The sequence below is a fragment of the Babylonia areolata genome, chromosome 12 (assembly GCF_041734735.1).
Source record: "Babylonia areolata isolate BAREFJ2019XMU chromosome 12, ASM4173473v1, whole genome shotgun sequence".
NCBI classification, from domain to species: domain Eukaryota; kingdom Metazoa; phylum Mollusca; class Gastropoda; order Neogastropoda; family Buccinidae; genus Babylonia; species Babylonia areolata.
In genome coordinates this window covers 28,664,959-28,689,958 of record NC_134887.1, presented here as the reverse complement: position 1 = coordinate 28,689,958, position 25,000 = coordinate 28,664,959, and the positions used below count along the sequence as shown (strand labels likewise).

The following is a 25,000-nucleotide window of genomic DNA, read 5'->3' as shown; positions in this document are numbered from 1 at the left end:
ATTATCAAAACACTTTCAGTTACACACTGTTCCAAACAATGATCAACATCAGGGCCTGTCACATTACTGCCGAAGCTACACTCGTTGTCCTTCCTCACAGGTAGCAACCCCACACAGAAAACTGATGACCATCATCACACAGTACATATAACGCCCATAACAGGATACAATTAAGGTATATTTCTTTCCAGTAAGCGTTTCTCACAAAACTCACAAATGTGTTATTTTTCACAGTGCGCGGTTTGTTTTTTGTTTGTGTGTGTGTGTGTGTGTGTGTGTGTGTGTGTGTGTGTGTGTGTGTATGTGTGTGTGTGTGTGTGTGTGTGTGTGTGTGTGTGTGTGTGTGTGTGTGTGTGTTATCCTTCCATACAGATCTACAGGTTCGTTTGGTGGGCGGACCCAGTAGAAAAGAGGGACGCGTGGAAGTCCGACTGCGTGACGGAGACTGGGGAAGCATCTGTGACGATTACTTTGACAACAAGGACGCCACCGTCGTGTGTCGGCAGCTTAAACTTGGTCGAAGGGCAATGGTGAGGATAGCATAGTGATGAGGGACGCGGGGGTGTGGGTGGGGGGTGGAGGGGAGAAGGGAGGGGGGGGGAGGTTGATGATGATGATGATGATGAGGGTAACGATGGTGATGATGATTTTATTTTTCCTTTATGGTTTTGATTCTTTCTTCTCTCATTCCCCCCAGCCTACAATTCCTGCAACCCTCATCATGTTTTCTTTCGTGGTCCATATACAGTTACCTGCAGATGGACAGGAAGCGAGAAAGGTGTCACGCAGACATTATGAAACAGAGAGTACTGTGAGCAGTGACATGAATACGAATGTACAAACAGTGTGGCGTATGTCTTCACAGTCTTTGATGCTTTTCAACATTTTTAACAATATTTTTTTTAATAATAGACTGGTGTGTGTGTGTGTGTGTGTGTGTGTGTGTGTGTGTGTGTGTGTGTGTGTGTCCACTTCTTACTCTGAACCATGGCAGTGCTGTATGCCAGTTTGAACTGATAATTACTCTGTAATGATGACGTTATTCTTATTCTATCTTAATTAATGTGCAATAAATACATGCGATGTTAGCCTTGATGTATTTCAATATGTTTACAATAATGATTGATTGCAACATTTTAATCAAGTGAATATATACAATAGTTTTTATATTGAATGTCTTATATGTTATTGATTCTTTTTTTTTTTAATTAAGTCATGTTTCTGTTTTGGTGTTGAGTAATTGTCTGCGGTTGTTTAGCCGCACCTGATGTTATTTGTCTTAATGAGATAATAAAGGATTTCTTTTCTTATCTTATCTTATCGTATCGTATATTATCAATCCACAGGTGATGAGGAAGCCAAAACATGGGAGGCCACCAGCCGAGATGCATTTCGGCATGACGGGATGTGACGGATCGGAGTCCAGCATTGGACACTGCCAACTGAGGGGCTGGTGGATCCACTATAGTCATCCTTCTAGAGCTGTCAGCGTCGTCTGCTTCGAAGACAACGGTGAGGCATCCAGCATGCTTCGGTTTTCCCTTCAGCACCCTTCACCCCTAGTCTTCTGGGATGTGGGGAGTGGGGTGGGGGGTGAGGTGGGGTGGGGAGCGCGGGGAGAAAAGGCTCCATTGGTTAAGGGTGGTAACATGGTTGATCTTAACTTCAGAAAACGGAGTACGCCTGTCTAAATGACGGTGCGTAAGAACAGTGGTAACACTGTGAAGATCCCACTCGCAGACACACGACAGAATGTGGAAGGTGAAGCCACGAAACACAGTAGAAGTAGAAGTGTACGGTTTTTGAATCCATAAAAAAAACAACTGACAAATCCCAAATTTATTCATTGGTTTATTTGCTTACTTATTTGTTTTTGTTCATCATCATCATCATCGTCGTCATCGTCATCTTCATCATCATCTTCTTCTTCTTCTTCATCTTATTATTAGTATTACCATAACGACTATTGCACCATTGCATTTAACCCTGTGTGACTAACCCATGCAGTGATCAACAAAATGACTGATGCCTCTTGCATAGCAATATAATGCCCACGACTAGGTGTACGATGGGTCCGTGGTTAAAACGTCTGCCAGAAAAAGTGACTCAGTCCTGAAGTGGCGACCACCCTGGAGGCGCGGGTTCGAAACCGCTGAGGACCAGTGGAAAAAAAGAAGAAAAAAAAGGCGGCAATACAAGGGCATCCAGGAGTCCTGATCTGGGTGCGGCCCGGCCTCCTTAGAGTGTAAGGAGTTAAGGACTGAAACACTTGACCAAGGGGGGGGGGGGGGGGGGGGCTTCTTCTCTGAAGACCTTGTACTGTTCAGCTCTCCCTTCAGTTTCTTATCACAGTTCCGACATATTTCTTGCTAGTAAACATTTACCACAGAACTTATGAATGATATATTTTACATTCTGCGCGTTTTCCGTGTGTCTGTCTTTCTGTATAGATCTACAGGTTCGTTTGGTGGGCGGACCCAGTAGAAAAGAGGGACGCGTGGAAGTCCGACTGCGTGACGGAGACTGGGGAAGCATCTGTGACGATAACTTTGACAACCGAGACGCCACTGTCGTGTGTCGGCAGACTAAACTTGGCCAAATGGGCATGGTGAGGATATCATAGTGACTGTTGATGATTGTAGCGTTGATGTCAGTGGTGAACACCATTGACTATAATAGTGCTGGTAAACATGATGATGGTGACGGTGTTGATGATGGTGATAATAATGACAACGAAGTTACTGATGATGTTGATTGTGCCTGAACCCCCTTTGTGTGTATACGCACGCAGAAGATGATCAAATTCGCACGTTAAAAATCACGTAATCCATGTCAGTGTTCGGTGGGTTATGGAAAGAACACATCCAGTATGCACACCCCGAAAATGGACTATGGCTGCCTACATGGCGGGTGTAAATAAACAAAATGGCCAGACACGTAAAAGGTTACATGTATGTCTGGGTGTGTATGTGTGCGTGCCTGAAATCTGACTGAATGACCATAGGAAACGAATGATGAGCGCCAACTGGCAGCCGTCGGTCGTCTCTGCCCAGGTAGGCAGCCTGTTGTGCAAATGACCCCGTGTTCGTAAAGCGCCTAGTGCTTGGTCTCCGACTGAGGAAGGGCACTATATAGGTATTCATTTCCTTCATTCATTCATTGATGGTGACAATCATGGTGATTATGCTGATGGCAGTGGTGATGACAATGACGAAGACAACGAAGGGGACAATGATACGAACAATGTATGTCCGAATTGTTTGCTTTGTTTGTTTGTTTGTGTTCGCTGCGCCATCTTCACGTCGTTTCATCAGCATTACACCCCCAGTAGAGACCACCACACCACCTTCTGACAGTTCTGACACAGCCCTGTGTGTGTGTGTGTGTGTGTGTGTGTGTGTGTGTGTGTGTGTGTGTGTGTGTGTGTGTGTGTGTGTGTGTGTGTGTGTGAGCCTTGTCTGTGTCTCTGTGTTTTGTTTATAAATGTGAGCGCATGCGCGTTCGTTCATTTACTGTGCGTTCGTACCTGCTTTCTTGTGTGTGTGTGTGTGTGTGTGTGTGTGTGTGTGGGCACGTGAGCACGAAGCCATCGTTGCCGCTGCTATTACAACAACTACTGCTGCAACTAGTTATATTAGTATTATTGCCACCAAGACATGGACAAGTACTACTGGTGCTACCAACGTAATCCTGTTTCTTCGACAACAACGATTACCACCACTACTATTACTTCTGCTGCTGTTGCTGCTGCAACTACTACCACCGCCATGTCCTCCTCATCTCCACTTTGTTTTCATCTTTTTTGGGGAGTGTTGTATTTTTCTTTCATTTTTCTTTCTTTTTTCCCTTTCTTTCTTTCTTTCTTTTTTCTTTTTCCTTTTTCTCTCTCTCTCTCTCTTGTAATGAAAATGGTGATATAATGTGCGAAACATGCAATTAAGACATGTTTCAAATGCAGCACATCTTCTCATTTTCTTTCCTTCCTACTTTCTTGCTTTACCTTTGATGATTCTCTCTTTCTTCCTACTGTCCTGTCTTCCTCTCTTACGTTCCTTTTTTTTTCTTGCTCCACTTCCTTCTCATCTTCCTCTGAGCTCTGGACGTACGTGCTGTGTACCGAACTGAACAATCCACAGGCGGTGAGTAACACGCAGCATGGGACCCCCCCAGGAAAAGTGCGTCTTGACCGGATGCTGTGTAACGGGTCGGAAACCAGCATAGGGCACTGCAGACATTCGGGCTGGGGGACCCACAAGTGTGATCCTTCTCAAGTCGTCAGCGTCCTCTGCTTCGAGGACGGCGGTGAGTTATCCAGCATAGCATGCTTCGGTAAATTCTTTCTTTACTCCCATCCCTTGTCTTCTGTGGACAAAATAAATGTTCCATTGATTCAGGTAAATCTTAACCCCAGAAAGCGGAGTATGGCTACCTAAATGACAGCGGTAAAAACGGTCATACACGGAAGATCCCACTTGAAGGTACGACAGAATTTGGGAGCTGAAGCCATGAACACAATAGAAGGGTATGGTAAACCGGTGTAGCAGTCTGTACTTACCCCCGCTTGTTTCTACCTGGAGTCAAATCTGGCTGACCAAGATTTACCCCCGGTGTCTTTCTGAAGTAGCCTGGAATGACCTCCCGGGGCGTATAATTGGCCCAGTCAGAACTGACCTCCCTGGATGGATATTACCCCCCCCCCCCCCACTCCCTGGTTGCAGGGGCGCGGGGGTATTTATGGGCCAGCTGGAAATGACCCCTGGGGTGAATTCGGCACAGTCAGAATTGACCCCCTTGCCCCCCACCACTTTTTACTTTTCTTCCCCTATGCTGCCCTCGACCCAGACCAGTCCAGATCAGTTACGGTATCTTTATACAGTCATTTTGTTGGAGTGATCCACGGGGTGAATCATGGCTAGTCAGACTTGACCTTACCTCTCCTAGTTGAGTTTCAAACCCCAGTGAGTGGAAACGAAGATCATTCTGGACTAACAAACGCGGTAATAAGCTTAACATGAAAAGAACTCACCCCCACCCCCCCTACACACACACCTCCCCCACCCCCATCCCCGTTCACCCATTCTCCTCACCTCCATGCTCATCCTACTCGAAGAACCATGCACAGGCCTGTCCCTTTACCCGTTTTCCCCAGTGAAATATACATTTTTGTCTGATTCCTTTAATTCTTTGACACACTTGTAAAACAACATGAACAACAACAACAAAATACTTGTCTCCCTGAACAGCTATCTCCCTGTTGCTTCCTATCCCTCTTGCGATGAAAATTAATGCTTCGAACGCATACTTCTCAAACACTACTCCACACACACACACACACACACACACACACACACACAATGATCGACACGCTGACACCTCTCATACAGTACAGATAATGTCCACAACAACAACATACAGTTTAGGAATATCTGTTGTTGGTAAATGTTTCATACAGGGACTACGCTTGACATATTTTGCAGTGCGCGCTTTTTGTACGCCAATCGACAGGTGCAATAACCGAGTGGTTAAAGCCTTGGACTTTCAATCTGAGGGTCCCGGGTTCCAATCTCGATAACGGCGCATGGTAGGTAAAGGGTGGAGATTATTTCGGTCTCCCAGGTCAACATAATTACGTGCAGACCTGCTTGTGCCTGAACCTCCTTCATGTGTATACGCAAGCAGAAGACGCATGCTAAAGATCCTGTAATCCATGTCAGCGTTCGGCGGGTTATGGAAACAAGAATATACCCAGCATGCGAACGAAGCCTACGAACGAAGAAGAAGTATGCCAATGTTTCCATGTAGATCTACAGGTTCGTTTGGTGGGCGGACCCAATAGAAAAGAGGGACGCGTGGAAATCCGACTGCGTGACGGAGACTGGGGCACCATTTGCAGCAATGGCTTTGACAACCAAGACGCCACCGTCGTGTGTCGGCAGCTTAAGCTGGGCCAAATGGGGATGGTGAGGATAGCACGGAGATGATGGCGTTGTGTAACTGATAGTAGTAGTGATGGTAGCGTTGATGTCAGCGATGATCATCATTGACCTGCAGTGGGTTATTGTTATGATGATGATGATGATGATTCTCATCATCATCATCGTTATTATTATTATTATTATTGTTATTGTCATCATCATCATCATCATCATCATCATCATCATCATCATCATTATTATTATTATTATTATTATTATATTTTACTATTATTATTGTTATTATTATCATTATTATTATTATTATTATTATTATTATTATTATTATTATTATCATGGTCTCTGTGTCTCTGTATGTCTCTCGGTCTCTGTTTCTGTCTGCCTCTCTGTCTGTCTGTCTCTCCTCCCCCCCCCCTCTCTCTCTCTCTCGCTCTGTCACTTGTCTTTTCGCTTGTTCGTGCATTCACTAATTTTGTCCTCCGTTTTTCTTTCTTTCTTTCTGTTCTTTCTTTCTTTCCTCCCTTCATTCTTTCTTTCTTTTCTTTCTTTCTTTCTTTCCTTCTTCCCTTTGTTCTTTCTTTTCTTTCTTCCCCCCCTTCATTCATTCTTTCTTTTCTTTCTTTCTTTTCTCCCTTCATTCTTTCCTTCTTTTCTTTCTTCCACCCCTTCATTCATTCTTTCTTTTCTTTCTTTCTTTTCTCCCTTCATTCTTTCCTTCTTTTCTTTCTTTTCTCCCTTCATTCTTTCCTTCTTTTCTTTCTTTTCTCCCTTCATTCATTCCTTCTTTTCTTTCTTCCCTCCCTTCATTCATTCTTTCTTTTCTTTCTTTCTTTTCTCCCTTCATTCTTTCCTTCTTTTCTTTCTTTTCTCCCTTCTTTCTTTCTTTCTTTCTTTTTTTCTTTCCTTCCTCCCTTCCTTCGTTCTTTCTTTCTTTCTTTTCTCCCTTCATTCTTTCTTTCTTTTTTTTATTTCTTTGTTCTGTCATGTTTTCCTCTCTTCATTCATCTCCCTTCCTTCCTTCATGTCGCTCCACTTCCTTCATCTTTCTCTGGACGATGGTAGTGCCGCGTGCTGGGACTTGAACCAACCATCCAACCATCCACAGGAGATGGAGAGCCCACGGCACGGGACGCCTCCCGAGAAAATGCATCTGAACTGGATGATGTGTGACGGGTCGGAGCCCAGCATAGGACACTGCAGAGAACATTGGGTTTGGGGGGCGGTCCACCGCTGTTCCTCTACTGCTGTCAGCGCTGTCTGCTTCGATGATGGAGGTGAGTTATCCAGAATGCTTTTTTGTGCAGACCTGCTAGTGCTTGAACCCCCTTCGCATGCAGAAGATCAAATACGCACGTTAAAGATCCAGGTGTGTCAGTGTCAGAACCAGTCCAGGTGTGACAGTGTCATAACTAGTCCAGGTGTGACAGTGTCAAAACCAGTCCAGGTGTGTCAGAACCAGTCCAGGTGTGTCGGAACCAGTCCAGGAGTCGTTGTGTCATAACCAGTCCAGGTGTGTCAGAACCAGTCAAGGTGTGTCAGTGTCAAAACCAGTCCAAGTGTGTCAGAACCAGTCAAAGTGTTTCAGTGTCAGAACCAGTCCAGGTGTGGCAGAACCAGTCCAGGTGTGTCAATGTCAGAACCAATCCATGTGTGTCAGAACCAGCCCAATTGGGGGGAGGGAGGAGGGGGGGGGGGTAGCGGAGGGGGGGAGACTCCATTCAATCATGGTCAACATGGTAGTTCTTTGATTCCAGAAAACGAAGGAAGTATGGCTGCCTAAATGATGGCGGAAAGAACGGTCATATACGAAAGATATCTCTTTGGGGTCCGACTAGAGATTGGTCATCTTGGCTTTGGAGTCCAGCGGCCCCAGATTGACATTGCATTGCCTAGCTTCCGTAGATGAAGGGATATACACATTTCAAGTCCTTATCGTGATTTCACTCACACTCGCATACAGGGGGAAACATTAACAAACATACAAGCGCATTTTCAGGTTTACTTATCAGTATTATATAACAATTAAAACATCAGTCTTTGTGGAAAAAAAAATCTTCCAAAATATTTTGTTTCCAACTGTTACCGAATCTCTGTTCATGACATTCTCTGAAACACGAAAAACGTGTGCAGTCGGTTTTGGAGTTAAAATAGTTGAGGCGAACTTCGCTTGCTATTATTATTGATAATATACGAAAAGCAATAACATTATTTAAGTTATGTAGTGATACTAAAGTATCAACACTGCCATTTGCCACCTCCAATATTCTTTAGAAATGAACAGCCTGGATAGCTCACAGTGAGTTGAGATGTCTATAGTAGGTTTATGCTTCATAAATGTTGTGCTCCCATCAAATTCAATCATTGCTGTCACAAGCCAATAGTTGATATTGGACATTATATTCATTTATGATATACGACGTGATTATGCATAAACTGTAATGCCCCCAAATTAGAAGAATTTTACTTCCATATGGACTTTCTCATAATAATGATACACGGCACACGAATATGCTTCTCCAATGCTTTCTCAGTCTACGATTCCGATGTCTCGACAGTCCGGAGTGTCATGGATCCGATACAGGGTTAGTTTGAAACTTTTGTTTGAAGTATCATGACAGTCCGATGTTTTGCTAGACTGAAATGACGTGGTTCCGAGGAAGTGGCGTTCTGATGCAGTTACAGTCCGAAGTATTTCCAGTTCCTTTTAATCCGACGTTGAACTGATTGGATGGAGCGATAGTCCGAAAAAGATTCATACATACATTGTCTCTCTCTCCGTCCCCCCATTCTCCCCCTCCCATCCCCTCCCTCCCCCTCCCTCCCTCCCCTCCCCCCACAGTTGTGAGTAATCAAAATCAAGTAACCATGCTGAAACGAGAAGCAGATTCATTATCCTTAAACACTAAATCTCGACAAAAATAATGTGATAGCATTCAGAAAGGGTCGTCACCTGTCTCGGCACAAGAAATAGAATTGCGGCTCTGCGGACTTAAAAGTAACAAATACTTATAGATATCTGGGCATACGATTTACAACGAAGATGAGTTTGAACAGTATAATCACACAAACTCGTCAAAGGGAAAGAAGGGGTTCACAGAGATCTTTGCGTAAACTAACTTCGATTGATTCATGCACATTCTGGAAACGTTTTGACGCACAAATTGAGCCAACCCTTACTTATGCTACCTGGGCAGCACCCTATGCAGCAACGGAGCCCTTGATGCAGAAGTGACGCTGCGCATCGCCAAGGCCAGCTCCGCCTTTGGCAGACTCAATAATAGGCTGTGGAACAACAAAGGCATCAGGCTCAGCACCAAAATCAAAACCTACAGAGTTGTTGTGCTGACCACCTTGTTGTACTGCTGTGAAACATGGACGACGTATCGCCGTCACATTCAACAACTTGAGCAGTTTCACCAGTGATGCCAACGAAAGATCCTCGGCATAAAGTGGCAAGACAGAGTCTCCAACCTCCAGGTCCTAGAGAGGAGCGGCCTGCCCAGCAACGAAAGCCTGCTGATCCAGTGCCAGCTACGCTGGACAGGACACGTTGCCCGCATGACTGACAGCAGGATCCCGAATATGCTCTTATATGGCCAGCTGAAGGAAGGCTACCGCGAACTTGGAAGACCCTACAAGCGCTTCAAGGACACCTTGAAGACAAACCTCAAAGCCTGTGACACAGACATCGCTTCCTGGGAAACTGATGCCCTTGACCGCTCTCGCTTGAGGATGCTGTGCTCTAGTGGCGTAAAGACGTTTGAAAACAAGAGAACGCTGGCCATAAAGGAGAAGCGTGAGCGAAGGAAGCAGGGCTCAACTTCTGGAGATGTCTTCCCTTGCAACACCTGTGGGAAGTGCTGCGCATCCAGAATCGGCCTCTTCTCCCATATGAGGACACACACCGACAGATAAGCATGCCTGGCTACTCATCCGTCGATCCGACGGGAGACTCCATCATGTGAAAATATGGATTAAAAGAAATAACAACAACAAAAAAACAAACAAACAAAAACAAAAAAACAAACAACAACAACAACAAACCAAAACAAAAAACAAAACAAACACAACCTCCCCCCCCCCCTCCACACACACACAAAAATACACATTTGCCATATAATGCTTCTTACAACGTCCAGTGCATGCTTCAATTACAATAATATACTTAGAAACTGGTAGTTATCCTCTCTATATCAAATCATATGGTAAATGTTTAAAGTATTGGTTGAAATTTATAAGGCTGTCTGTATCAAGAATATGTGAACAGGCATATGGAAATTATTCATCGAACAGGACAAAGGAAAAGAAAACTGGACATACTTTGTGAAAAATGATTTTAACTATGCATGGATTTCAGATTCTATTGATGTGTCAGGGATTGGGATATGAAGAACTTCGGATTTCTATAGCTTCATGTAAACAAAACTGGTTTTCTAAAATGGAAAGTTCTGAATTTGTTTTATTGGTTTCTTAGTTTTAAAAAGAAGCCCAAGCCAGAGATATATTGGGGTGGTAAGAAATAAACATGATTAAATATTGCCAGATTTACGCAGAACACTTGGCTTAGATGGACATCCGAGGTTTCATACTGTCCCATCCGCACTCTCCCCTTGTCCAATGTGTGGGTTCCAAAGGGTGGATGAAATGCATATATCATTTCGTTAACTCTCTCCATACGAACGGCGAAAGAGACGACGTTAACAGCGTTTCATCCCAATTACCATCATCAAAATATTGCAAGCGGAACGCTCTTATACTGAAGAGGTGAATGTTGACAAAGAATACCACAGTTCTGACGACGGTAGCTAAAGGTTGGGTCATTCAGACACACACTGGACATCCGAGGGGTCTGTGTAGAGGAGAAGAGATGACTGGTCGTACTGAGTGAGTTAAAAATCATGTGATAATGTTTCGTGATAAATGCGTCATTTTCAAAGCAAGTATTGCAATGAGTAAGGGTGACACTAGTTTGTTGAAAATGATTCATGATGACGATGCAATAAGATCTCTGGCGAAGTACATTGCTGAAGTCACACTCACTCTTCTCGCAGGTGGTATACCTAACCCTCACAGAAAAATGATGCCGCACACAGTACTGATAATATCCACAACGGGATACGGTATAGCTGTATCTCTTACTGGTAAATGTGTTTCCTAAAACTTACGGAAAATGTGTGTGTGTGTGTGTGTGTGTGTGTGTGTGTGTGTGTGTGTGTGTGTGTGTGTAGATATACAGGTTCGTTTGGTCGGTGGTCCCAATAGAAAAGAGGGACGCGTGGAAGTCCGACTGCGTGACGGAAACTGGGGCACCATTTGTCGCGATGACTTTAACGGCAAATACGCCACCATCGTGTGTCGGCAGCTTAAGCTTTCCAACAATGGGGTGGTGAGGATATTGTGCCAGGGGAGTTGTAACTGATAATGATGGAAGCGTTGATATCGGTGATGACCATTATTGATTATAGTAGTGTTGGTAAACATGATGATGTTGAAAGTGTTGATGATGGTGGAAACATGATGATTTGATAGTGTTGATGATGATGAAAACATGATGATGTTGATAGTGTTGATGATGGTGAAAACATGATGATTTGATAGTGATGATGGTGAAAACATGATGATGTTGATAGCGTTGATGATGGTGAAAACATGATGATGTTGATGGTGTTGATGATGGTGAAAATAATGACAATGAAGGTATTGATGGTGATTGTGGCTGAACCCCCTTTGTTGTGTATACGCACGCATAAGATCAGATATGCATGTCAAAGATCCTGTAATCGATGTCAGCGTTCGGTGGGTCATGGAAACAAGAACAAACCCAGCATGCACCCCCCCTCCTTCCCCCGGACCCCGTGATTTTTGACTCACTTGTGTAAACAAAGTGAGTCTATGTTTTAACCCGGTGTTTGGTTGTCTGTGTGTGTGTGTGTGTGTGTGTGTGTGTCCGTGGTAAACTTTAACATTGACATTTTCTCTGCAAATACTTTGTCAGTTGACACCAAATTTGGCATAAAAATAGGAAAAATTCAGTTCTTTCCAGTCATCTTGTTTAAAGCAATATTGCACCTCTGGGATGGGCACAAAAAATAAAAAAAATGAAGCCTAATTATATGCAAACTGCATTTACTGTTATATTTATATTTTTTGTATTCTCTAAACTTGGCACTTTGATCTGATATTCTGACCCAACAACAAGAGCAGTCATTATTATCATTTTTTGTTCAAACAGGAACTTCTTTTGCTAAGCATGGAAGTTTTATTTATTTTGCAAACGTTTTGGTGCAGAGGGTAAAAAAGGGAAATTACTCTGTAGTTAATGCTAGGGGACTTAATTCGAATCTGGTTAGGACTTTTTTTTTTTTTTTTTTTTTAACGCGAAGCTTTATAATAACAAATACAGAACACATTTTAACGATTAGATTTTTTAAAGTGTATCACAAGTGAGTCTTGAAGGCCTTGCCTCTCTTGTTTTGTTGATGATGATATTGATTGTGACGGTGTTGGTGATGATAATGAGGGTAACGATGGTGATAGTGACAATGATAATGATAATGATGATGACGGTATTGGCCTCTCTGTCTCTGCAACGATAATTTGCAGATGTCAGTTCCAAAGACGGATTCAATACCTTTAGTTCATTCAAGAGTCCATTGTCTCAAGAAAATTATTTAGTCTTTCTTTACCAAAAAGTTTTAGAGGAATATTGACAAGAGTAAGACTAGGCTTACGTGATCTGAGAACACATGAAAATTGTTATTCAAGGAATGTTCAAGTAATAAACAACGACTGCCCTTTCTGTTTTAGGTGAACGAGAGATTGAAAAACATATGTGCTTTAGATACCACAGATATGACTTGATCAGACTACATATGTTCAGTTCAGTTCAGTCACTCATAAGGCGTCATGCGTTCGGACAAATCCATATATGCCACACCACATCTGCTAAGCAGATGCCTGACCAGCAGCTAACCCAACGCGCTTAGTCAGGCAGGCCTTGATACCAAATATTATGAAACACAAATCGCACTATGTTGAGCAAGCCCAGTTCACGATGTTGATGGGATCTCAAAATGCAGGAACGGTTAGAAAAATAGCATGTTGTTTTCTACACAAAGCTTTCCATATCAGGGAACTTCTCTATGTTTTGAATAAAATGCCTACCCAAGGCAGGCAGCAAACAAGAGCAGCCAGCCCACCCAGTGTCCTACAGCCAGGCAAAAACGATACTGAGAGACAGCTTCAGGAAAGCATGGCGCCAGCGTCTGGACATCGGGCCGGAAGACGAAAAAGACGGCATCCATGAGCTGGACAGAGCGGCACAGGTCACAATATTCAGACTGCAAACGGGACACTGTCAGCTCCTCTCCCATCTCTACCGTCTGAAGATATCACATACTGACCAGTGCCCTTGTGGCACAGGCCCACAGACCCCCTCCCATATCCTGCAGTCCTGCCCCACCTTCGACGCTCTGAGACGCCAGGCATGGCCCAGCCCGGTGGAGCTCCAGGAGAAACTGTGGGGACCGGTGGGGTCCCTGCGACGGACCGCGGACTTCGCTGTCCTGACCGGACTGAAAATCTAGCGTGGCCAGGGAACCCGGAAGAAGAAGAAGAAGAAGAAGAAGAGGAGGAGGAGGACGAGGAAATGTCAGAAACGTGATCGTTAGGATATAACGTTTCAAAAATGTTATGAATACTACCAACAGATTATTGTTGTTATTTTTTTGTGGTAAATTTGAATAATCATATATTTATCTGTATTTTGTTGTTGTTTTTCTGTCAGCACGGCTGTTCTGACCATGAATTATGGGCATGCGGCCTGATTCTTTTAAACATTTGTCATTATCATTGTCTGATCCTCTCTCTCTCTCTCTCTCCATGTCACTTGTTCCAGCGCCTGCTTTCGCATTCCCAATTTTGTTTGTTTGTTTCTTTCTTTATGTCTGACTGTTTTCTGTCATCATTTCCTCGCTTCATTCCCTTCCTTCTTTTTTTTTCTTTTTTCTTTCTTTCTTCCCTTCTTTCTTTTTTTTTTTTTTTTTTTGCTCCACTGCCTTCATCTTTCTCTGAAGCATGGACGCACGTGCTGTGTACCGATGTTTTGAACAATCAATCCACAGGTGATGAGTAGCACGCAGCACGGTGCACCCCCAGAAAAAGTGCATCTTGGCTGGATATGGTGTGACGGGTCAGAAACCAAGATACAGCACTGCAGCCATTCGGGATGGGGGACCCACAGGTGTGATCCTTCTCGAGCTGTCAGTATCCTCTGCTCAGAAGGTGGTGAGTCATCCAGCATGCTTTGGAATTCATTCTGTGTGTGTGTGTGTGTGTGTGTGTGTGTGTGTGTGTGTGTGTGTGTGTGTGTGCAGTGCGTGCATGCGTGAGTATGCACAAGTTTTTATATTGATATGCACTTGTATGTATCTTATTTCTACTGTATCTGTGTTTGTGTATAATGTTCGATTTATGTTCGTATCTTGTTATGTACTATCCCCCCCAATATTCCTTGTGACCCCGGTACACTTGGTAATAAAGACATAATCTATTCTATTCTATTCTTTTCTATACTCAGTTTTCAGGGGTATGCAGGGAATGTTCTTGTTTCCATAACTAACCGAACGCTGACATTGATTACAAGATCTTTATCGTGCGTATTCGTATTGGTACTTCATTATAGATCATATCTCCAGAAAGCGGAGTATGGCTGCTTAAATTATGGCAGTAACAGCGGTCATACACAGAAGATCCCACTTGAGGATACGACAGAATTATTTATTTATTCATTTATTTATTTATTTAAGTTAGCACTGCACGACAAATACAGGGAGGAATCCCGGACAGGGTAAAGATAATGTCAGTTGTGAGTGTGTGTGTGTGTGTGTGTGTGTGTGTGTGTGTGTGTGTGTGTGTGTGTGTGCGTGTGTGTGTGTGTGTGTGTGCGTGTATGTGTGTGTGTGTGTGTGTTTTCACGCGCGCGCGCACGTCTGTGTGTTATGAAATATTTTGAACACATAATTTTCAAACACATTTTGTCATACACTATTCCTGAACAATGATCAACGCATCAGGGTCTGTCACATAACTACGGAAGCTACACTCACTGTCAGGAAAAAGTCACCAGTAATTCCTCCCCAAAACAAACAAACAAACAAACAAACCCACTCACGAATGGTATATTTTTCAGTGTGTGTGTGTGTGTGTGTGTGTGTGTGTGTGTGTGTGTGTGTGTGTGTTTTCTGTGCAGATCTACAGGTTCGTTTGGTCGGAGGACCCAACAATAAAGAGGGACGCGTGGAAGTCCGACTGGGTGACGGAGACTGGGGCAGCGTTTGCGGCTACCGTTTTGACTACAAGGACGCCAGAGTCGTGTGTCGGCAGCTTGAACTCGGCGACAGCGGAACGGTGAGGGGGAGGGGGAGGGGGGGATCAACATAGTGACGAGGGCGTTGTTACTGATAATGATGATGGTAGCATTGATTAATGTTGATGATGATGGTGATGATGATCACGATGATGACGACGACGATGTTGTTGTTGATGATGATGATGATGATGAAGATAAAATGATGGTGACAACGACGACGACGATGATGATGACGATGACGATACGATGATAATGATGACGATGACGACGACGATAATGATGACGACGATGACTACAGCGGTGTTTGGTGATTATACTCGTGGAGATGGCGGCGATGGTGATGCTGACAATGACATCGAAGGCGAGTGGTGCAATGGTGCATACGTACCTTAGAGATTTTTATTTCTTCTGTCCCACGTTTGCGACGTCCCAGCACCATTACCTCCCCCTTCCCCACCCCCCCCACCTCCCACACAATCCCTTCAGACACTTCCACACCTGGACTGATTCTGACACACCTGGACTGATTCTGATATCGACACACCTGGACTGATTGTGACACACCTGGACTGATTGTGACACTGACACACCTGGACTGATTCTGACACACGTAGACTGGTTCTGACACTGACACACCTGGACTGATTCTGACACTGACACACCTGGATTGACTCTGACACACTTGGACTGATTCTGACACTGACACACCTGGACTGGTTCGGACACACCTGGACTGGTTCTGACACTGTCACACCTGGACTGGTTCTGACACTGTCACACCTGGACTGGTTCTGACACTGACACACCTGGATCTTTAACGTGCGTATTTGATCTTCTGCATGCGAAGGGGGTTCAAGCACTAGCAGGTCTGCACAAAAAAAGAAAATAGAAGAAGAAAAAAAAGACCTGATTAATCGGAAAAATCTCCACCCTTTGTCCACCAGGCGCCGTTACCGAGAATCGAAACCCCGGGACCCTCAGATTGAAAGTCCAATGGTTATAGCGCCCGTGTTGTTGTTTTCCATTTTGGTCTGGAACTATGCGACAAGGTTGTACTCTGCACGTCCTTTTTGTTAATTAATGTCCTGGCGTCACCCAGGCCCGAAAGATCCAGACACTTTGGTCTTCATTTGTCGGTGATCAAAGTTGAGGAACGTTTCCACAGATCGCTTCATTGAGGTGGATGACGCTCGACTTTGGGTGTGTTTGTTGGGGATTTTTTTTTTTATTGGATTTTAAAATTTTTATTTATTTTATTTTATTTTATCTTTTTTTGTCTTCCCGTTACAGCCCTCAACACACTCAGCTCCGAGAGAAGCTGGAGAGAAAGAGAAGTAGTAACGTACTCCCATTCCGTCATTCTTTTGCACCTCTATCTTCCTCCACGCCTTTTCCCGAACCACCTTCTTTCCTTGAACCACGAAAGTGCTTAGTGCCGTTTTTATTTTATTATTATTATTTTTTTAAATATATATTTTTTCTCCAATCATCATGTTTCTAACGATCCACAGGTTCTGCCCAAAACCCGGTATCCGTCGCCGCCAGGAAAGGTGTACAGACTGAAAAAGGTGAAGTGTCACGGGTCGGAATTGAACCTTGGCCACTGCACACACGGCGGCTGGGGCGACTACAGCTGCAACATTTCCAAAGCCGCCAGCATCCGGTGCTACGGGGAACGCCGTGAGTCAGTCATGCGTGCTACCTTCGGTGTTTTCCTTTCGCCCCACTCGCCCCTTTTCCTTTCGCCCCACTCGCCCCTTTTCCTTTCGCCCCACTCGCCCCTTTTCCTTTCGCCCCACTCGCCCCTTTTCCTTTCGCCCCCACTCGCCCTTCTTTCGCCCCACTCGCCCCTTCTTTCACCCCACTCGCCCCTTCTTTCGCCCCACTCGCCCCTTTTCCTTTCGCCCCACTCGCCCTTCTTTCGCCCCACTCGCCCCTTCTTTCGCCCCACTCGCCCCTTTTCCTTTCGCCCCACTCGCCCTTCTTTCGCCCCACTCGCCCCTTTTCCTTTCGCCCCTTTTCCTTTCGCCCCACTCGCCCTTCTTTCGCCCCCACTCTTTCCTTCTTTCGCCCCACTCTCCCCTTCTTTCGCCCCACTCGCCCCTTCTTTCGCCCCCACTCGCCCCTTCTTTCGCCCCACTCGCCCTTCTTTCGCTCCACACGCCCCTTCTTTCGCCCCTTTTCCTTTCGCCCCACTCGCCCCTTCTTTCGCCCCACTCGCCCCTTCTTTCGCCCCACTCGCCCCTTCTTTCACCCCACTCGCCCCTTCTTTCGCACCACTCTTAATTAACTCTTTGGGGTCCGGCTACAGATTTGCCGTCGTTGCCTTCACGTCCGACAGCACCATTTGGCCATCACAGTATCCAGCGTCTGAAGACTAAAGGCCATCCACTTTTCGAGTCCTTCTGGGGCGATCTGGGGCCCTTGGTCTTGAACCTGAATACCGCTATTGTAGTTTGTGTGTGTGTGTGTGTGTGTGTGTGTGTGTGTGTGTGTGTGTGTGTGTGTGTGTGTGTGTGTTTGTTTGTTTTAGGCTCATGAGGTCACCTTTATTGTTCGGGTATTATGTATATGACATGGATATATATTTTTCAAAGCAAAACTTTGTTGTGCTCGTCCATTGTTAAACCACCCCTGTTGAAACAGAGGGACATGATCATATACAGACACAAACAGACGAACTGACAGACAGACAGAAAGAGACAGGCTGTGTGTTATCAACAATATCAGTAGCTCTGTGTATCCAGTATTGTTAAATGAGTGAATTTCATACAGGTAGTAATGTATTTGGTTAATTGTCGTTAGCTCTTGAGACAACACCCACACCCAACCCACTGCCCGAGTCCAACAAAACCAGTGCCTTGAGAAAGCTGGCCAATGTAAGTCAAATTCTTCTTTTTCTTCTTCTTCTTTTCAACATTCCTCCTGGTTTAAACATTATTTTATTCTCAAAAGCAAACAAACAAAACCACCTCGAACACATAAAGCAGCATCAAGCGGAAATCTACGAGATGCTTAGTGAATAACAGATGCACACACTGAATATAATAACACAACGACCACAATATACGCAACATCGGAGATAAGTATCCTCCCTTGTCTGTGAAAAAGGGGAGATAACTACCCCGACTCCATCTCTGTACCACCCAGGAACACCCAGGAAGACACGTGTGGACTGCTGCCCCCAAAAGTACTCTCCTTTCTCCCTTTTTATCTACCCATTCATTTGTTCCTCTTTTCTTTCTTTCTTTCTTTTTTCTCTTTCTTTCTTTATGTCTGTCTGTCTGTGTCGGTCCTACTTTTGTTCTTTCTTTCCTTCCTTTTTCTTTCCCCTTTCTTCGTTCCAGCCTTCCTTCCTTCCTTCCGTCCTTCATGTATTCATTTCTATCTTAATCCTTTCTTCTTTTTTTTTTCTTTCTTTCTAATCTGTATCATGTTTGCGAGAATTATATGAACAAGTCTCTCTTTAGTAAATTGCAAGCATGCCAAAATTCAAATCAGCCAATCAATTATTCAGTCAGCCATTCAATCAACCAATCAATCAAACAGATAATCAACTGATCAATCAACCAAATCATCAACCAACCAATAAGTGATCGATCTAACTCTGCAAGCCTTTTGCTCCATCATAGAAAAGCATAATTGCAAAATGACAGGATGTCGTGATTTGCCAAAGCTGTCATACTGTACTGCAAGAAGAGTTGTCTTCCACTTTGGGAGGTTGATACAGACGACTAAGCTATGGAGGGACTGCAAAATGTGTCGTTCTTGAAAAAAAAAGTGAGAAAGATACTTGTTTACATACAGTTCTTCACAAGCCGTTTCTGTCACAGAGTATCTGGCGATGATCGTCGTGCGTGCTTGCATTGAAAACTCCGGTATGCAGCAAACGTTTTTGTTTAGTTTTGAAGATCAGCTCGGATGAACTAAGCTTCAGTATGCGAAACTGAAGTCTTTCGTGTAAAGTGAAGGGGAAAGTGATAATAATAATAATAATAATGGTATTTATATAGCGCTGAATCTTGTGCAGAGACAAATCAAAGCGCTTTCGCACCAGTCATTCACACGCATGCATAACTCTAAAACCGGAGAAACTAAAGACATGGAAGAGGCAGGGAAGGGAGACTATTTTGGGAAGAGGTGGGTTTTAAGGCCAGACTTGAAAGAGCTGAGTGTGGAGACTTGACGAAGCGAAAGAGGAAGTTCATTCCAATTGCAAGGTCCAGAGACAGAGAAAGAACGGCGGCCAACAGTCGAGAGTTTGAATCTGGGTATGTGTAAATAGAATGGATCTGAAGCTGATCGTAGTGAGCGAGATGAGTGTAGAGGTGAAGGCAGCCGCAGAGATAGGAAGGGGCAGTTTTGTGAATACATTTATAACATAGAGTGCTGATCTTGTACTTTATTCGGTGTGAGACAGGGAGCCAGTGGAGATGTTGCAAAAGAGGAGTGATGTGCTCAGATCTTTTCTTTCTGAGCAGAGTTTTGTATGCGCTGGAGGGACTGAATGGATGAAGCAGGCAAACCAGACAATAGAGAGTTACGGTAGTCAAGGCGAGAGAGAATGAGAGAAACGACAAGTCTTGACATTGTTGGTGATGTTCGATGTGATGGATTTTGTATGACAGTCAGTAGTGTCCGACTATGACCGATCAGAACAGCAGATGAGGCAACTGCTGTCACAACCATTTAGGCTAGAATTTGATTATAGTGGAGAGTGTCTTGCTCAAGTTACATCCTCACTCTCTCGGCCAAGAGGGTTTTAGGACTAGTTTGAGAGTCATAGTCCTTCACAAAAGACTAAGCTGTAAATGATTTCTCATTGCAATGGAGAAACCATTGATAATACAGCTGTCACTTTGCTGTGAACTTATGTCAGTCTGTGATGTAAGCTGAGTGTTGGGCCTAGGTGATGAACAATAATCAATCAATGTGATGGTAGTGAGAGTTATCAGAATGTGCCATAGTGTGATGGTGCGCCACTTCCCCTTTCCCCATGCCTGACTTCACAGATGGCCACACTGAGACGTCGAAATAGTCGCTTTTGGATGAGTTAAAGATGTTGTTGATGCCAGCGCTGAATGAGCCACTTTTCAAGACTTTATCTGTGTGCTGATATTTGTTCTTGTAGTCTTTGCCAGTCTTAATCACTGCACTGTCTAGGGCCCTCTTTCGTTGTTTTAACAAGGCTGTGATAAAAAATATTTTTTAAGGAACTCCGTTCTGGTCAAGTGTGAAATTAAGTCTGTCACTTTTGAGTAAAATACTTTTATAACCACTCGGCTGTCTTCTGACAACAGAGTAATTTCTGACAGTTTGTGTTCAGACCGTTCTTTGTGAGTGTGAGCAGACTTCAGATTCACATCCTGTTGTGTTTTTGCTCTCAGTCTGTCCACGTCACGTCAGCATCAGACGTGGATATGTTGGGCCGAACACCTTTCCCATTCATGTCCATACTGGCCGTGTTCCAAAGTTTCACTGGCGTCACTGTTTTGTGTTTGATCTCCTGCATGATTCAAGCGTGCACCATGCCATGCGTTACAGTTCCTATTTGGATTTGATGACGGGTGCAATAACAAAGCATTGGACTTTCAATCTGAGGGTACCGGGTTCAAGTCTCAGTAACGGCACCCGGTGGGTAAAATGTGGAGATTTTCCGATCTCCCAGGTTAACATATGTGCAGACATGCTTGTGCCTGAACGCCCTTCGTGTGTGTACACGAGCTGAAGATCAAATACGCACGTCAAAGATCGTGTAAGCCATGTCAGCGTTCGGTGGGTTATGGAAACAAGAACATACCAAGCATGCACGGAGTATGGTTGCCTGCATGGCGGGGTAAAGACGGTCATACACTTAAAAGTCCACTCGTGTTCATACGAGAGTTGCAGTCCACGAACGAAGAAGAAGAAGCTTTGCGAAAGCGGCGGGCCTTGCAGTGGCCCTTCAGCGCAAATTTCACCGGTTCGCCTTTGACAGACTTGTTCAGTCTCGCCAATGACTGACTCGGTAGCATGAACTGTGTCTCTCAATTCTGAATGACTCTGGTCAGTCCCTTGTCCCTGCTGACTGCCATTCATGTACTCAATATTGCGAAACTCCAGTCTGCGTATATGACAGTTGCTTTTATTGATTTTGTTGCCTGTTTTGAGTGCCTTTTATGTTGCTTACTTGACAGCTTGGTTTTGTCCACAGTCTGAGGTGACGGAACAGACCGTTGTGGAAACCAGAAAAGCGCTGGAGCTGCCGGAAGAGACGACAGCAGCAGACGTGGTGTTGGTGGCTGTCATCCTTCATCGTGCATCCCGGCTTCAGGACGTCTCTCAGCAGGTCCGTCCTGCTGGACAAAGTTGTATTTGTATTTCTTTTTATCACATCAGAATTTCTCTGTGTGAAATTCGGGCTGCTCTCCCCAGGGAGAGCGCGGCGCTACACTACAGCGCCACTCATTTTTTATTTTTTTTTATTTTTTATTTTTTTGGTATTTTTGTCCTGCGTGCAGTTTTATTTGTTTTTCCTATCGAAGTGGATTTTTCTACAGAATTTTGCCAGGAACAACCCTTTTCTTGCCGTGGGTTCTTTTACGTGCGCTAATGAATGCTGCACACAGGAACTCGGTTTATCGTCTCATCCGAATGACTAGCGTCCAGACCACCACTCAAGGTCTAGTGGAGGGGGAGAAAATATCGGCGGTTGAGCCGTGATTCGAACCAGCACGCTCAGATTCTCTCGCTTCCTAGGCGGACGCGTTACCTCTAGGCCATCACTCCATACACAAACACACACACACACACACACACACACACACACACACACACACACACACAGAGACACACACACACACACACACACATATATATATATATATATATATATATATATATATATATATATATATATAGAGAGAGAGAGAGAGAGAGAGAGGATAGCAGCAGAAAGTTTTCAGCGCTGGGAGAATTTAAGAAAGCATATTGGTGTCAGATCAGAGCGTCAGTTTAGACAGGAATCTGCAAAATAGTGTCGTTTGCAATTAGACCATAGGATATTTTGACGTGAGTCTATTTGCGAACGATGTTGCACAGTTACTGAGCACTCTCAAAAGGGTGTGTTTGTGTGCGGTGTCGGGTGTGTGTGTTTAAATGTCTGTTTGTGTGCAGTGTGATCAAAACTAACAGTACAACAGTCTGGTGCAGTGTTTCAGTAATGTTATGTCTAATGATTTACAGACCTGCTTCTGTTTTAATTGTGTACATGTACCTAAAGCCATCGTTCGCAATTAGACTTGCCCGTTCGCATTTACCCTCAGGCACCCCTGCTATTTCAAACATCGACAAAACGTTGAAAAGAATGAGCACACGAACTTTTTCTGGTGCAACCAGTCGGAGAAAGTTTTCAAAAAACAAAAGGACTACTCTTGACCATCGCACGACATGTAATCTTTACAGTACACACATTGAGCTGGTCGCTTCGACTGGGTCGTTCGCAGTTAGGCATACCTACTCCATACCTACCCTACCTCAAAAGGTGGCAAACATGTGAGGAAGCAAATCACAACCAATCCACCAGAAAAACAACAGAGAGAATTAGAAAATAAAGATAAAACAACAACAACAAAAACCCAAAACCCCAACGAAACTAAAAAACAAAACAACACCAAAAACAAAAATAAAACAATTTTAGCAAATGAATTGCCTGCAACTGAGCGGATTGACCCTGTTACATTCTCTTTTCTCTTTCCTGTTTTTGCGTCCACTCCGATGCGTGCAACACCCCTTCCAGACGGCCACAGACCTGCTGAAGATCGTGGACACAGTGGCGGCACTGAACCAGTCCGTGTTGCACGAGTCCAACTCTGTGGGCAACACCACCAACAGGCTGATCGTGGCCATGGAGGAAGTGGCGGACAGAGTCACCTTGCCGGCGGAAGGAGCGGTTCGCCTGCAGACCAACGGCACCGTGCTGCAAGTCTGGAACCTGACCTCCGCCGCCTTTCCCCCGTCCTCTTTCTTGGGGCTTGTGCTGAAATCGGACGGGGAACTTGTTAAAGTAACCTTAGACAGCAGCCCGTTAGATCGTCATTTGCACGCTGACGTGGATACCGCCGTATTGCTCCCTTGGGGGATTGGTCGCAAGATTGTTGAAGGTGGATATGGTTTATGGCAGAGGGTAAATGTGTCTCCCGCTTTGAAAAAAAGATGGAAAGATTTGTTGAAATGTGGACTGTTGAAGATGGATATGATTTATGGCAGAGGGTAAATGTGTCTCCCACTTTGAAAAAAAAGATGGAAAGATTTGTTGAAATGTGGATTGTTGAAGATGGATATGATTTACGGCAGAGGGTAAATGTGTCTCCCACTTTGAAAAAAGATAGAAAGAATTGTTGAAATGTAGATTGTTGAAGGTAAATAAATGGCAGAGGGAGATGTCTCCCACTTTGAAAAATGGTAGAAAGATTTGTTGAAAATGTGGAGAAATGTTACGTTTCTGCGTGTAGGAATCCCTCATCTCTCACCAGTCAGTCTTTGTGTGTATTAATTTGTGTGTGTGTGTGTGTGTGTGTGTGTGTGTGTGTGTGTGTGTGTGTGTGTGTGTGCGTGCGTGCGTGCGTGTGTGTGTGTGTGTGTGTGTGCGTGCGTGCGTGCGTGCGTGTGTGTGTGTGTGTGTGTGTGTGTGTGTGTGTGTATCAGGGGGGACAGTGAAATCGATGTCAAGCAGACACCTGTGTCAGGTTCAGTGTCGTTTTGACATCTACAAAAAGAGAATGGAACTGCATGGTAAATAGGAGTAAAAACAATTGAAGGAAAACAAGAACAGAAGATAACACATTGCATGTAAGCTTGGATTGACATATATCGATCTGTATCACTCGAGCTGCCCACACATTTTTACCTCTCTTGCGTCGCTTTGGAAGCCAATAAATAAACACACACACACACACACACACACACACACACACACACACACACACACACAGAGTGCAAATGCGAATACGAAATGTTTTATTCAGTTTAGGCCAAGGCCCCCTTACTGAAGGGGGCAATCGTACACAATAACACAAGTGCCTCTTATAATTGGAGAGAGAAAAAAAACAAAAAAACAACAACAACAACAACAGAAAAATGAAAACAAAACAAATGATAATGATAATAGATATTCATATCATTCCAGTTGTATCTAAGTTGTGACCATACGTAATCGTTTCAGAGCTTTATAACCGTAAGACGCCAGAATAGATAGTACAATCTCGTTCCTGGTGGACATAAGCAATCCAAAATCCAGTCTTAGGACACCTTAGGAATCATTTGTGGAATATGAGATAGATAGATAGATAGATAGAGAGAGAGAGAGAGAGAGAGAGAGAGAGAGAGAGAGTCTCAATCCCGTCTTTACTCTGAGTAAAGTCCTTTCTCCTTTTCAGCCAGCCCTGGCCACGACGTCAGACTGTCAGCCAGCGTGGTGACACAGACCAGTCTGTTCCAAACGACGAGCGAGCAAACAGACACAGCAGACACAGACACGTCCCAGGCCCAGTCCACAGAGGAGAAGGAGGAGGAAGAGGAGGGGGAGGAGGAAGAGGGGGAGGAGGAGAAGGGGGAGGAGGAGGAGGAGGACAGGCGGACAGCCAGGGCCAGACTCAACAGCAAGGTGATCTCTCTGAGGGTGACGGTGGATGGTCGGCCTGTGACGGACCTGGCCCAG

The 25,000-nt window shown here is 44.5% G+C and overlaps 1 protein-coding gene across 1 annotated transcript in view; it reads left to right on the top strand.

Moving 5' to 3' along the window:
• The window catches only part of LOC143287881 (scavenger receptor cysteine-rich type 1 protein M130-like), a 48,269-nt gene that overhangs the window by 10,460 nt on the left and 12,809 nt on the right, over positions 1-25,000 (top strand). Inside the window, exons 6-19 of the mRNA XM_076596121.1 lie at positions 373-530; positions 1,347-1,512; positions 2,451-2,608; positions 4,137-4,302; positions 5,803-5,960; positions 7,039-7,207; positions 11,162-11,319; positions 14,057-14,219; positions 15,184-15,341; positions 16,815-16,983; positions 18,109-18,182; positions 21,497-21,631; positions 23,081-23,444; positions 24,720-25,000. The exon at positions 24,720-25,000 is cut by the window's right edge and continues 42 nt beyond it. Coding sequence (XP_076452236.1) covers positions 373-530; positions 1,347-1,512; positions 2,451-2,608; positions 4,137-4,302; positions 5,803-5,960; positions 7,039-7,207; positions 11,162-11,319; positions 14,057-14,219; positions 15,184-15,341; positions 16,815-16,983; positions 18,109-18,182; positions 21,497-21,631; positions 23,081-23,444; positions 24,720-25,000 — 2,477 coding nt within the window. The remainder of the gene's footprint in view (positions 1-372; positions 531-1,346; positions 1,513-2,450; positions 2,609-4,136; positions 4,303-5,802; positions 5,961-7,038; positions 7,208-11,161; positions 11,320-14,056; positions 14,220-15,183; positions 15,342-16,814; positions 16,984-18,108; positions 18,183-21,496; positions 21,632-23,080; positions 23,445-24,719) is intronic.